Source organism: Narcine bancroftii, chromosome 11, assembly GCF_036971445.1.
Source record: "Narcine bancroftii isolate sNarBan1 chromosome 11, sNarBan1.hap1, whole genome shotgun sequence".
NCBI classification, from domain to species: Eukaryota; Metazoa; Chordata; class Chondrichthyes; order Torpediniformes; family Narcinidae; genus Narcine; species Narcine bancroftii.
The window spans coordinates 91,743,347-91,757,818 of NC_091479.1; the positions used below are offsets into that span (position 1 = coordinate 91,743,347).

The 14,472-nt window shown below is 39.2% G+C and overlaps 1 protein-coding gene and 1 long non-coding RNA gene across 3 annotated transcripts in view; one reads left to right on the forward strand and one right to left on the reverse strand.

The window, feature by feature from the left end:
- Window positions 1-14,472, forward strand: part of LOC138746137 (protein O-mannosyl-transferase TMTC2-like) — a 135,940-nt gene that overhangs the window by 70,061 nt on the left and 51,407 nt on the right. For both annotated transcript variants that reach the window (XR_011346719.1, XM_069904034.1), the window contains exons 3-4: window positions 9,353-10,175; window positions 10,286-10,400. Coding sequence is in view for 1 of the 2 variants with exons in the window: in XM_069904034.1 (XP_069760135.1) it covers window positions 9,353-10,175; window positions 10,286-10,400 (938 nt within the window). In the remaining variant the exon portion in view is untranslated. The remainder of the gene's footprint in view (window positions 1-9,352; window positions 10,176-10,285; window positions 10,401-14,472) is intronic.
- LOC138746138 (uncharacterized) overlaps window positions 1-14,472 on the reverse strand; it is a 34,729-nt gene that overhangs the window by 5,675 nt on the left and 14,582 nt on the right. The gene's annotated exons all lie outside the window — the stretch shown is intronic.

Below are 14,472 nucleotides of genomic sequence, written 5' to 3' on the forward strand. Positions count from 1 at the left end.
ACATCCCACCTTAAGCAATCCCTTACTAATCACAGAGCACCTATGGCATTGGGATTATTTGAAGTGGTATGTGAGTGGAAAGAAAAAAGGTTGAGAACTACTGATTTTAAACCTTAGTGTAGGGGTTTTAAATTGTTTTTTTTTGGTTTTATTATCTTCTTTTGAATTTTACAATACAATATATAACTATACTGTTCAATTGTGCATAATGTAAACATCAATAAAAATATTTTAAAAAGAAACTTGCCTGTTTGATTATCAAATACTGTGCAGTGCTAATCTTTCTTCTTCCTTCACATTTCACTGAAAGCCAAATTCAAACAAAGCAAAACACCAAGCCAGCAATTTCAGTGGTCAAATAAATCGGGTTCCAAGGTTTCCATGACACTGCTGTGCTTGTGGTTTTAAATGTGTCAGTCAAGTGTGTGATGAGGTTTGTCAGTGTTCAGCTGTGTCACTAATTGGGGATACAGATTGAAGAAGAGAAATTGAACATCTGTTAGCAGAGGAGGAAGGGTTTGTATTCAATTGTGGATTTTTCTGTCCAATCTCTTGCAGAAGAAGGGATGCCACAATTTGATGAAAGTTGATTAAAAAAAATTTAAAAATTATTTTGACAGGTCCCACGTGATCCACCCACTGAAATGGATTTTGGTGAGTTGGCATGGCTGAGCACCTTATTCATCAAAACACACCTCCCAGAGACACTGGAGTCATTTCAATTCCTCTAGAGATGGAACCATTCCACTGATGATGCAATAGACTTGTCCATCCACTCCGCCCTGACCCACTTGGAGAATGACACACCATACGCCAGGCTGCTGTTCATTGACTTCAGCTCGGCATTCTTAATATGATCATTGCCCAGAGACTGGTGGAGAAGCTGTCCTCACTGGGACTTAACATTTCCCTCTGTAACTGATTCTGGACTTCCAAGCAGGAAGTCCACAGCGTGCACGGGTTGGCAGCAGATTATCAAGCACCATCATGCTGAACACTGGCCATCTCAGGGCTCTGCTCCTGTTCACATAACTGAACCATGACTGCAATGCCAGATCCAGCCATAACATTGTCATAGAGTTTGCAGGCAAATTGACGGTAGTTGGTCTTATCAACGTCAGTGATGAGTCCCACGGCACAGAAAAGGTGGAAAATTTTGTGATTATGATGTGAAAATAATAATCTGAGTCACAATGTGGACAAGACTAAACAAAAATGATTGTGCATTCAGGAGGGCCAGGAGTGAAACATTAATAGCTTGGTAGTGGAGAGCACCAGATTCTTTGGAGTCCACTTAAGAAGTGACCTAACCTGGACCTACTATATCTCCTCAGTTGTCTGGAAAATGCATCAGTGACTGCTCTTTCTGAGAAGATTGAGGTGGGCAAGGCTACCGGTCACCGTCATGTCAACCTACAGGAGTTCTATTGTGAGCCGGCTGGCTGCGTCACTGTGTGGTTCAGTACCTATAGAGCATTGGATCAGAGGTCAATCCACAGGACCATAAGAGCTACAGAGAGGATAACTGGATACTCCCTCCCTCACCCCACCCAATCCCCCCATTAACATGATCAACCGAGATCATTTGAAGTGTGCTTGCAAAATCATTGTGGACCCCTACTACCCCTCATGCAGTATGTTTCAGCCATTCCCGTCAAGAAAGAGAGACAGGAGCCAGAACCACCAGGCTGCAAAACCGCCTCTTCCAATGGGCAATGAGACCATTGAATGACTGAAAGGAACTGCTCATGGAATGCCTCTCAGACACTACTATTTATTGAACAATATTGATTTATTTTTATATATGTATATACCTACTGCGTATATATCATTTGAATTGTTTTGCACTTCGGCCCAGAGAATGCAGTTTCGTCGGGTTGTGCTTGTACAATCGGATGGTATTAAACTAACTTTTACCCCCACACTTCAACCCAAGAATCTCCGAGAGATACAAGAGTTTCTCAACCAGACCTGTCTCAATTAATGCTTCTTCCCTAATGGTTATTATCCTATCCAGCCTAATTCCTGCAGGAGGAGCCCAGGACAACAGCCAAGAGCAGGGGTGCAGTGCTAATCTCTTAGGAGCTGGAGCACACCAAAAACAGCAACAAGGAGGTGGTGATGGCACCCCCTGAGGTGCCAGAGCAGCAGTCCGGTGAGCTCCGGCAACACTGCACCCCTGGCCAAGAGAGGTGGACGTGAACAGGAGGGCAGGAGATTAAAACTCCTTCAAGTTTTCACCTTTATTTATCATTCGCACTGTGCTCGCACGGTAAAGATGAGATAATATTTCTCCAGGACCATGGAGTATATTTAGATAAATACATTAGAATAAAAGTTAAACACATTTAAAATATTAAGATGTATACAATAAAAGTCCAGAGTACCCTATCCACAAATGTTCTGGGAATTCAGGAGTCTGATGGCTTGGGGTGGGGCAGAATAAAAACTTGTCCAATCTGGACGTAAGGACCCGAGTGGTATGGCACCTCCTACCAGATGGCAGAAGGGAGAACAGTTTACTTGAGGGATGCGTGGAGTCCTTCACAACATTGATTGGCTTTTGCCTGCACTGCTGTTGTAGATGTCCTTCATGGTGGGAAGAGAGCCCCCAATGATCTTTTCTGCTGACTTCACTATCCTCTGCAGGGTCTTGTGGTCCGAGGCAGTGCATCTTCCAAACCAGACAGTGATGTAGTTGCACAGGATGCTGTTGATTCATCCTCTGTAGAATGTGATGAGGATGGAGGGTGGGAGATGAACTTCCCTCGGCCTTCGCAGAAAGTAGAGGCGCTGCTGGGCTTTCTTGGCTATGGAGCTGGTGTTAAGGTAAACTGCTGAGTTTCTCCAGCACTTTTGTATATTCACTACAATCACAGTGCCTGTGGACTTTCTTGTTTCACAGCCTATTTCCCATCTCCCTTTGCTCCCATAATCCAGTATAATTTTTCTTTCCTCTAAAACCCTCCAGATGGGGAAAGACTAGGGTAGGTGGTCCATCTGGCCCAGTAACCCCTCTGAGACTCCTCTATTTGCTGCCTCTGACATCCCACTTCCCCATTCCAATCTTTGCCTTTGATGCTCTAACATATTCTTCACCAGAACTTCCTCTGGAGAAACACTTATTGGCATTCAGCTGACTGCTATCCCAATAGACATTTATAGGTGTGCTGTGATGGATTTTGTAGCTTGGGATTGTCTAAACAAATCAAGACAAAGCATCACCTTCAGGAACACTCAATCTAGGACCTACCAGCAAAAACACACAGAGGCACCATCTAGGCTATAAATGATAGGACATTACAGCAGAGGAAACAGGCCCTTTGCCCCTTCTAGTCTGTGCCCAGCTATTATTCTGCCTTGTCCTACTGACCAGCACTCATTCCATATCCCTCCATGCCCCTCCCATCCATTTACCTGTCCAAATTCTTCTTTCCTGTTAAAGTTGAGCCCACATTCACCACTTCAGCTGACAGCTCATCCATACTGAGTGCAAAACGATTTAATCCCTGGGCTGGACTTGCTATCCTCTGTTCCCAGTGGATTCTCTACATCTGCCCATAGTGTGATGGCAACATAGTGGCCTTAAGTAGCCATCCTCCTGGATTTCTGGACAGCCTTGAATTAAGTTAAAATTGGAGCTTGCATATCTCATTTAATTGACCCTGGTGTCTAGAACCTATGGGAATGAGTAGATGCCAGCTAAGTGTATTTTGTGGTTGTTTGAGACTTACAATGCCTAACTAAGAATAAACAGCTTAAAAGACAAAAAAAAAGACTATAATGTACTTACACTGAATAAACTTCATTTGCATGAATATATAAACTTTAAAGGAAAATTTACTTTCCTTGGATTTGTTTTGCTGGTTGCTTGAGGCTGCCGATTGCTTGAACTCTGGATATTAGGACTATTACTGTAGTACACAAAAGCTAAGCTAAGCTGACTGTTATAATCATTTTACTCATCTCTGTCATTTTTTTTTTCTCTTTCCTGCATACCCTCCACCATCACAATTTAATTATTCTACAAAAGGCTGAGAAAGCTTTTTTTTCCAATTTGGTCTTGTGCACGAAAACTAATCTTTCATGCCAACTTTTCTGTCAACATGCAAGGGCCTGCACATTTAGCACTAAGTGGCGTGGCCAGAAGCAACTTAGAAACAAGTTGGTGATGAAACGAGCAAAGTATATTTGCAATTAGCTTTAGTTTTTGGAGAAGCTAATTACTTGGCTGGAAGACTGGTAAATGTGTTTTCAGGCCCTTCGAGTATTTTTTTTCTCTCTCACCCGAATCTTTTAGGACAATCGCTTCAGGAGGATGCTGCTTGAATATAGACCAAGGCATTTGCATGATATTATCCTCCTTGATAATGAAAGGATTAATTCTTATGTCCAGTTACTTGCTGTTGATAAAGTATGGACTTCTTTTTCACAGGTTTTCTTGGAACTTTTTTTAAAAAATACATTGAAGCATTTTGTTTTTAAATCCAATTCTGTTTGGCAAATACACACATGCATACATAATAAAAGGCTGAATTGTTTCATGCATAATAATGATTATACTGCAATACTCTGCCTACTGGGAACCAATAAACCTCTTATTTAGCACTAAACAGGATTAAAGTTAGTGCTGGCATTCAATAGCTTTCCATCTATTAACAAAAGGAGAGGAGGTAAGGTCAGGTTGAATTTCTGCTCCAATCCCCTGGAGGTTTTGTAATTGAACTGTTTAGATTGTTGGCCACTAATAATTTGCTCTTAACATGAATAGGGTATCCGCGCCCACAATTTGCTGACTGGGAAATTTTCTGCATTCTTCCAAATGTGTTGATCTGGTGTATTTTCAACAGTTGATCAGAGAGCTGAAGTTCTAGTAAATAGTTTACTTTGTCACATTTTCCATTGAATTAGATTTCTGGCGCATGTGGTAAGAGACATAAAATTGTAGTGTCCTTGAGGAGTAAACAATTGAGCACAAATTTTCACCACTTTTTATTGTTTATCCTAGTTTTCAAATAGTGGAGAATTGACCTTGGAAGGAATTCAAAATTAATTTTTCAGTATGTTGAGAACAGTTTTTCTCAGGAAATTTTTTTTAACTCCACTTCAACATAAACTGCTGGAAATGTTCAACGGGTTAAGAAGTATCTTTGCAGGGAGAGCTGAAATAGCGTTTCAAGTCAATAACCTTTCACTTGAAGGTTGTCGATCACAAGTATTTGCACTTGCATTTTCTGTGGGCAGCTACTACCTGAACTGTTAAGAATCTGCAGCTTTGTTTCGAATATTCAGTCACCACCATTCTGTGTTTATTAATCATGGGACGTCAGCTGGCAAAGTTGTGCTTATTTGCTATTCCCTGTTTTAACTGAGAAAATGATAATGTGTTTCTTTAAACTTCTTGTAATAGTCACGCATTGGCAAGAGTACTTATCCACTAATTGTGTTTACCTGGTGTTGGATGCAACTTCATGATGCGACGTCTGGTTTTGTGACAAAGCAAACTTGAAAAATCCAATGGCATATTTCTATTTATGTTCTCATGACTTATGGAAATGGAGCTGATAAGCAGGAATGTAAAGTTGACTGTTATTTATTCTTTTAGTTTATTCCAATGTATCAATAGAATTTGAAAATATGAGGTAAATTAGAAATACACAGGGAAATGGGGAGGGGGTTGCTGGTTGCATGAATTTATCAGCTACGCAAAATCACTGTATATTGTACACTATTATTCTGTTTTAAAAAAATCTTTAAATAAATTGCTGACCCATACTTCATCTTCTTACCTTTTAAATACTAATAATTTATACAGCAATTCTATATTTTAGTGAAATCATTATTAATGTAAATGACAATAAACATGATCGAAATAATGCTGTACTCATCATCACATGGTGCCAAATCTTTAAAGAGAATGTTGTTGCTAATCAGCTTACAATCGCACTCCCCTTGTGTATAATTGTAAATAAACAAAATCTCCTTTCACGTTTATTTTCTGGAACACTTGAAGTAAATGTCACTGTGCTTAATTTTGTAAAAACAAAATAATCTTGCATGGGCTATGCATAGACTTTTACAGCATAAGGCTGGGCAAGGCTACCATTCATGTGAGAATCTAGTTATTAAATGGGCAGTGCAATTTATTTACTGTGTTCTGGATACCCGACTGGCATGAGGTTACATCAAATCTTTATAAGACGAAGTAGAAGTTTTCTGTCCTCAGGAATTTTTACCAGTTTCGTGACTGGAAGGGTACAGGAATAACAAGACTTTATGTGTTAGAAATTGCGTAAACCATTTTGGAAATTTGCATTCCAAGATAATATACAAAGGACTTACTTTTGCTGAGGCCTGAAATGGCCAACATTTGGTTTAGATCTGGCTTTGTCAAATTATTCAAATTGAGATTTTGTTTATCGTTTCCTCTTTATTTACACTTGGCCTTTACCAATCGCATACATTGCCAATGGCTTTCATGTATAAGATAAATTATTACACATTATTGTGGTTGTTCCAAATGCAAGCTGTGGCCGACAAGTCATTTCCTGACTGTCATCAGAACTGAAATTCGAGGCATTTCAATGAACTAAAATGAAATGAACTGGAAATTAGTGTGTGAAGCACAAATTGAGAGGTTAACATAAACGTAAATAACCATGATGACGCGAATGCTATACGTACTCGACATACGCAACTAAGATATTTTAGTTAAGCGGTCCTTGTGCATTATACTTGCGAGTTTCATAGTGGAACCGACACTAACAAGATTAAGAAAAATGAAAGTTAGTAAAATCAGTAATTCCAAGTAATTTTAATTCTATAATTTTGGTCAGCGCTTCCAACTTGCACAGGTCTGCCGTTGGGATGGTTATTTAATTTTAAGAGGCGATACCTTTGCAAAATTCTGATTGCTGCAAAGAGAAGTAATGTTATTAATTCCTCAACATTATTTATTTGTACTGACAAGGCTGATTAAGATTTATTCTGGCAAGGTAATTACTCCTTCCATAGATTGCCAGCTACTGAGTTGCATTGACAGCTGCCATGTGTTCAGATGAAGGACCTGTGTTGTTCCTAGTTTTGCCCATCTACGCAGCTGGAGCAGACGGGCCTCTTGGGGCAAATTTCCAAAAGTTCCTGCAAATACTTCCACGTATAATTGTAATTATTCTCCCCCCACCACCCCCATGCCTCCACCCCATTCAAAATGTGTTCTTTCAGAGGAGCTAATCCACCCCTGCATGCTTTCGTTATGTAAAATCCACTTCAATGATTTGCTTTTCTAATCAAAGAGGCAATCACTTGCAATTTTCCAGTGAGATATTTAAATCCAGATTGCAAAGAAAATACTGTTCATATGAAGATCTTGCAGCTGTACCAATCATCTATAATTAGAAGATGTAAATAATCATTGCTGTCAAACGAGTGATGAATTAGAATGCAGACGGCACCAGGAATAGAATTTTAGCATCACGTAGGCCAAAGATAAAAGACCTGAAGATTTCTGTGATTGGAGCAATAGGGTTCGAAGTGATCTTTAGCATCAGTACAAAGTGGATAATGCTGAATTACTAACTTTGATTATATTTTGTTCCATTATTTACAATAGAAACCAGAGTTGATAATGTGACTCAAGGTTTACTATCACTTACAATAGCATGCTAAATATTCATTTGATATTTCTATGACGTAAGAGGGAGGCCAGGTATATTGCAAGCTGTTAAAATAATCTAATCCCACCCCCCCCCCCCCCCACTTGCATCATGGTATACTCTCTCTCAAAAGCTCATCCACTTTTATCCCCTCACCTCCAACTCACTACCATCCACTTGCACCAAAGGTAATTTTCAGTAGTCAACAGGGAGTCTGTGCAAACTCTGCATCGACAGTGCCAGAGATCAGCGTTGAATTGAGTCCCTGGTGCGACGAAGCAGCAGTGCTATTTTCTTGAAGCAGAAGATATCTTCATTTCTTTTTTCTCTGCTTGCTTAGGTTTATTCAGCTGATTACTAATCAGCGACCCTGATTAAAAAGCAAGGTAGAAGTTGATCCAATTCTAAGTACTACAGATTAAAATTAGCACCAAAAATTGCCACCAACGCTTTCAATTTATATTGTGTTTAGAAATAGCTTGTTTGGTTTTAGTGATAGGTCATTAAAAAAAATGACAATAGAGTAGGGTGGCACGGTTAAGGTGACGGTTTGTGCAATAGTGTTGCAGCACCGTCAACTGCAGTTTGAATCCAGCACTGTCTGCAAGGAGTTTGTACATTTTCCTCATGTTTGTGTGGGTTTCCTCCAGATGCTCCAGTTCATCCCACCCTTCAAAACGTATGGGAGCTGTGGTCATTTGGGTGTAATAGGGCAGCATGGGCTTGTGGGCTGTAAGGGCTGAATGTAAAAAAAAAATACATTAGATCATTTTTTCTTTGTTTCACTTTCCAACTTGACTTTAAAAAAAAACGACAAGGTCTCGAGTGCATCATAGGAGGGGATTAATTTCTTGGAAAAAAAAACTCTTACGTGTAAAATCTATTTTGGTATCAAAAAATGTTTTTTGAATGTACTACTAGTGAGTTACAGTCATTTTGCTTTTACAGTATGGGGAAAGTTACATCTATTAAGGCTGATTTTACAAATGCACAATTAGGTAGATGTATCTTTGTTGGCATAATTTATGAAGTTGTATGTATTTAATTAGATTTATGCCATGAAAAGGTCACAGTATCAAATTAGAGGCAGTATAAATGCATAAAATTAAGCCGTCAGCTTTATTTGTAGAATCAAAATGAAGGCCTACATTAGAGGTTTTTTTCCTTCATATTTAATTTATTGTGTTTTCTGTAATTTATTTATTTCTCAAGTTTTTGTAAAAATGTAGGTTATAAATTTTAAAAAATAGGTTATAAATATCAAAAGTGTAATAATTTGTGATTTTATTTTAGATTTCAATCATTTGCAGTTTTGCTTTGATGAATTCATGTAATATTTTTGTGATAGGATCAGTGTTTTATTGAAGGGTGCTATTTTTGAAGCTCTCCAATTTGTTTGGCTTTTTGTCAGTCTTAAGGTCACCCAAAGTTGATTTTCTTGGAGCATGATGCAGTTCTATAACAAGGCCCTGCAGTGCAGTATCAATTTCAGTTTCCTCCCACATCTGCACATTCAGTTTAGTTCCGTAAGCTTCAATATGAGCACAGATCAGCATTTGTGTATCTTGTGTATGTGACAATAAATCGAATCGTGGTTTGAGCGTTTACTCGTGCACTTCTTTCCTTAGTGTGGCAAATACATGAACATAGACTTTTTTTTCTTCTGACTGATTTTTTTTCTCTCTCTTCTCTTTTAGAGACAGCTGACTTCCATTTTGATAAAGTTGGGACTGTTGGCTACCTGGGGTGCCACTTTACTCGGACTCCGCTTATACTGGATGGGCAACAAGCCACCAAGTTTCTCCAATTCTGACAACCCTGCAGCAGACTCGGCCAGTCTGCTAACACGCACTTTGACCTTTTGTTACTTGCCAGCAGCAAATCTCTGGCTCCTGCTGTGCCCTGACACGATGAGTTTTGATTGGTCGATGGATGCTGTGCCATTGTTACAAACAGCTGCTGATTGGAGGAACCTGCACACTTTAGCATTGTTTGTCGGACTGCTGCTTCTTATCCACACCAGCCTGAAGGGTCCTCCAAGAGACCGGGTTTGCAATGGGAAAACAGTAATGAACGGCAAACAAAATACAAATGGGCACAGCTGCCACTCACCAATGGAACATGGGAACAATGAACAGGGTTTTTACTTTGTACAACAAACTGACCATTTTTTAAAGAACGATTTAATTCAGGGACTACCGAATACTCAGAACATATTAATTTTCTCCTTATCACTACTAATAGCGCCATTCCTGCCCGCTACTAATCTTTTCTTTTACGTTGGCTTTGTGATAGCAGAGCGAATACTTTACATTCCAAGCATGGGATTCTGTTTACTGGTGACATTGGGTATAAGGACCCTTTTTCTCAGAATGAAGAAGAAAATCTTTAAGAACTTGGTTTTATATGCAGCCATTGCTTTACTCATTTTGTATGGGTCGAAAACCATATCAAGGAACAGAGACTGGCATGATGAGGAAATGTTGTATAGATCAGGGATAAAGGTGAATCCAGCTAAAGGTAATCATATTTTGATCTTTGAATAAAAAAGGGCTTTAATGTTAAGATAAAGTGTCTCATTTGAATGAGTTCTAGAAACAGTTTGAACAACTGTTTTCTTTTCCTGGCAGCATGGGGTAACCTTGGGAATGTTCTCAAAAGCCAAGGGAAAGTTTTGGAAGCTGAAAAGGCGTATAGAAATGCCTTGTACTATCGCAGCAACATGGCTGATATGCTTTATAATTTGTAAGTATGCATGACTCAACGTTTGGCCTTTTTCCTAACCAGCTTAATTATAAAGTTGCAATGAAAGGAACTATTGATCCATCTGTGTGCCACCGATATTCTTCACTGGTACAATGAATTTTTGTAGCAGTGTTTAATTAATACTGTTCCCCATCCTGCTCAGAAAGTAGTTTCTTCATTACTTCTCCTGAACAGAAATGTTCCAACCACCTTCATAGCTTATTAAAATCTCAAATCCACTTTATGTTTTGCACACAGCAATTCTGCGGTTGGAGTTGCATCAAGAGCAATGGGAGAATTTGTGGAAGGAAGTTTGCAGTGAGCAAAGTATAAGTGTTCAGAGGATCCTTCGTCTGTTTACTGTCAGGTGCATTCTGCAACAAAGCGCCCCTTAGGTGGGGATCTGTCACTTAGGAGGGGCTCCTGCTGCAGTTGTTCAGTGTTCCTTGTTCTATAACAGATCAGGCCAACTTATAACGTGGCCTTCCCTTCATCACAGTTAAGGCAGCTCAGTTGACTTTTGCCATTGGTTGTCTGCAAATATGATCTGACTTCACTTTCAATGAACTAGAAAATCCAGGAATTGTATAACATGTTAGTCAGCAACTGAGAGACCTTGTGCCTCTCTGATTAAAATAAAATCTCTCCAATATTAATTGTGCTGCATAATGTCTGCACATATTTCAAACATCCTTAATACGTGGCAAATAAATTTGAAACTGATCATTTCATTGAATTCTGTTGGAGTATATTTTTCCTTTACTGTTATGTTCATTCCATCTGTTTTCAATAATTATAAGTGGATATAAATAGCTACAATCATAAAGATTATATTCTAGGTTTTATAAGAACAAAATATGGCAATCCCTACTACACAATAACAACAGTGAATCATTGGGATCTAGCAGCGAAATTTATGCTGTGCGTTTGAGCTACAGGGCAATGTGATATCTGAACTTATATACTTTGGTTTACAGCATTATATTAGCCATAAACCAAAATATCTCTTGTCTATCCTTGCTGACCTTCCATGCCAAAATGTGAATTTCATGCTAAGGAACTGAAAATCTGGGTTATCTGTTTTGCCTCTCCACTCTTCTCCCAGACAGGCAGTTCCTGAACCCTGATCACCTCTGCCCCTTCCATGGTACACCTTTATTATTCTTCCTTCATTCATCAGCTTCTGAAGGAAATGGCCCCTTTTCTCACCTGAATTTTCTGATCTCCCTCCTAGTTTTTAATCTATACGTAAACACAGACCACAAATTTCCTCATGTACTGCCATAGCCTTTAACAAGACACACAAAACAAATATATTTCTTTATTATTCAGCAACATGATAATTTCCCAATCTGCCTGATCTTAAAATGGATCTAAATGCTTCATGCCAAGTTAAAGTATATGACTATTAATGCATCTACTGACTCAGCAACAGTCCTATTTACTCCTGGATAACAGTTTGAAGATGTTCATCACTCGTACCCCGTTGCACTGCATATTTAAAATATTTTGGCTGTTCACCGTTTGTCTATAAATTAGGAATTCTGTCAAACCATCAGAATCCCAGAAATAAAAGTAATTTCTCTCTACTCAAGCCATTTTATAATCTGAAAAGAGAATGTATGTCATGTGGAGTCCCCCCCCCCCCCCACCACCCCAACAACGCTATATATTTTGTGGGCATTGTTGATCCTTGGTGTAAATTGTGGGTTTTCAACTGTGATGAAAAGAAATGTGAATAAACAGACATGCTTTTAAATAGTGTAAAATGTAAACAGTTTTGCAGGGCATATTTGCTATGAGCTTCTGAAGGGAAATGAAATTTTCTATTAATTGCCTTGAGCTACTCATTGACATTGTCTTATATTGGCGAACTGTGGAAACACATAGCGATTTATATTTCTTTTAAAATGACTTCATATACTTTATTGTTTCCTTGGTGGATGCAGACAAGATAATCACTGAGAAACTTCAGCAAAATTGCATGAGAAATTGCAGTTTGTAGACTAAATGCCTAATCGCTGTCTAAGAGCTCCTGCCAAGCCCCATTATTATAAGGTATCATTATTAATGTTTCAAATCATGGGCAGGATAATCCAGCTATTCAATCACAGCATTATTCAATGGAACTATTGATATGTTATTAGACTTATTTGCACCACACTTTTATTCCGTGCTAAATTTAGTAATATGGGTACTGCAGTCTAATGACATTCAATTGAGGAACTTTGATGTTCAATTAATGGAACAACTAAAGTATTGCAAATTAATACAAGTTTACAGCTGTGAACCTCCTCCATATGACCCTCCCCCTGTTCTGCTTCGAGTTAGACAAGAATTCTCCTGCGCCCACAGAAAGCAAAAGATGTTTCAGGAACGAGCCCTTCTTCAGGAGTTCCGAAAATTGGGCACATGCCTGAATAAAAATATGGGGGCAGGAGGGGAAGGGGGAGGAGATGGAGGAGGAACACAGGCCTACAGTTGGATACAGGTGGGAGGGGTCAGTCCAATCTCATTTGAAAGCCAGTGAAGAAGAGAAAGAAACAGAAGTGATGGAGAGAGGGCTAAGAGAGATAGCTCCCTGATAGGAGGAAGGAAGGAAAGGGGGTGGGGAGCTGGATGAAGAGAGACAGAGGGTTGAGGGAAAGAGAGAGACTGGGGAAGACTAATTGAATTGGAGGTTAATATTAATGCCGTCTGGTTGGAGACCGACAAGCTGGAATGTCAGGTGGTGTTCCTCCAATTGATGGGTGGCCCCAACTTGGCAGTACATGAGGCATTGGCAGACATGTCGGTGTGGCAATGGGGTGTGGAATTGATGTGGTGGCTCCAGAGTGAAAGTGTACAACAAAGTGATCGCCCAATCAGTCTCTGGTCTCGGCATGCCTGAAGAAGGGCTGACGCCCGAAAAATCGACTGCATTTTCCTTTCAATGTATTCTGCTTTGTTTCTCCAACACTTTAATGATTTAATTTATTTTCCTCAACTGCTTTTTTAATGCATCAATGTTATGAGTCCAACTATTCCAGGAGAAAGCAAATCCCATATGTCTTCCCCATCCACCTGCTTTCATTCACCTGTCTCCTGCCAGCTCACACTCCTCCTCCTCCTTACCCACCCTTTTACTCTGGTGTCGGCCCCCATTCTTCCCAGTCGCGTTGATGGGTTTTGGCCCAAAATGGTGGTAATGTATCTCTACATTCTATGGATGCTCAAGACCGGCTGAGTTCCTCCAGCATTTCTGTGTTTTGATGACAATCACAGCATCTGCAGATTTTCACTCCTTATTTGCCTTCCATGGAAGTTGTCTTACCTGCTGAGTTCCTCCATCATTTTGTGTCTTGCTCCACATTTTAACTGCTTTATTCATCACTTTACCTGTTAGCTACAGCATTAATTATTTGAGCCATGTCATTGTACAATCAGAACTTGCTTCAATATTCCATTAGAACCAATAATTTCTTTTGTTACCACTTCAGAAAACTGTAATTGCCCTGATTGCATTTTTAACTAAACTGAGTACAATAATACATTTCTCTTCTGAATGCTAAGTGAACAATAAATTTATTATTATGTTGAAAGAATTAGTGTTGCTGTGGAAAAGCTCTGAACAGGAATTTAAGTAATCTTTGATTTTCTGACAGTCTCATTCGCAATCAATATGTCATAAAGGTTGCTTATGTAATTAGAGGACCCAGACCTGATTTACTGCAAATGTATGTATCAGGAGTCACAGACTCCCCTGATCCTGTTTCCTGTCTGCAGGCTTTATTCTAATGAATGTCGATACTCCTTGCTCCTATTAAAGTTAATCAATGCAACGTAAAGGTGTTTTGTGGAAGCCAAACTAACCTTTTCATGCTGATTTATGTTCTATAAGCAGTTTCCCTGGGTACACATGTGTCAAAATGTATGTCAGCACTTTTGTTAAGAAAATATTCAAAATCAACACCATATGTAATACTTTGGTAGCTGTTTTCATCTTTAACAACACCTTTCATTTATACAGCATTGTTAATGCATCAAAAATGTCTGAGTACTTCACAGAGCATTATCAAGCTCAAAACAATTA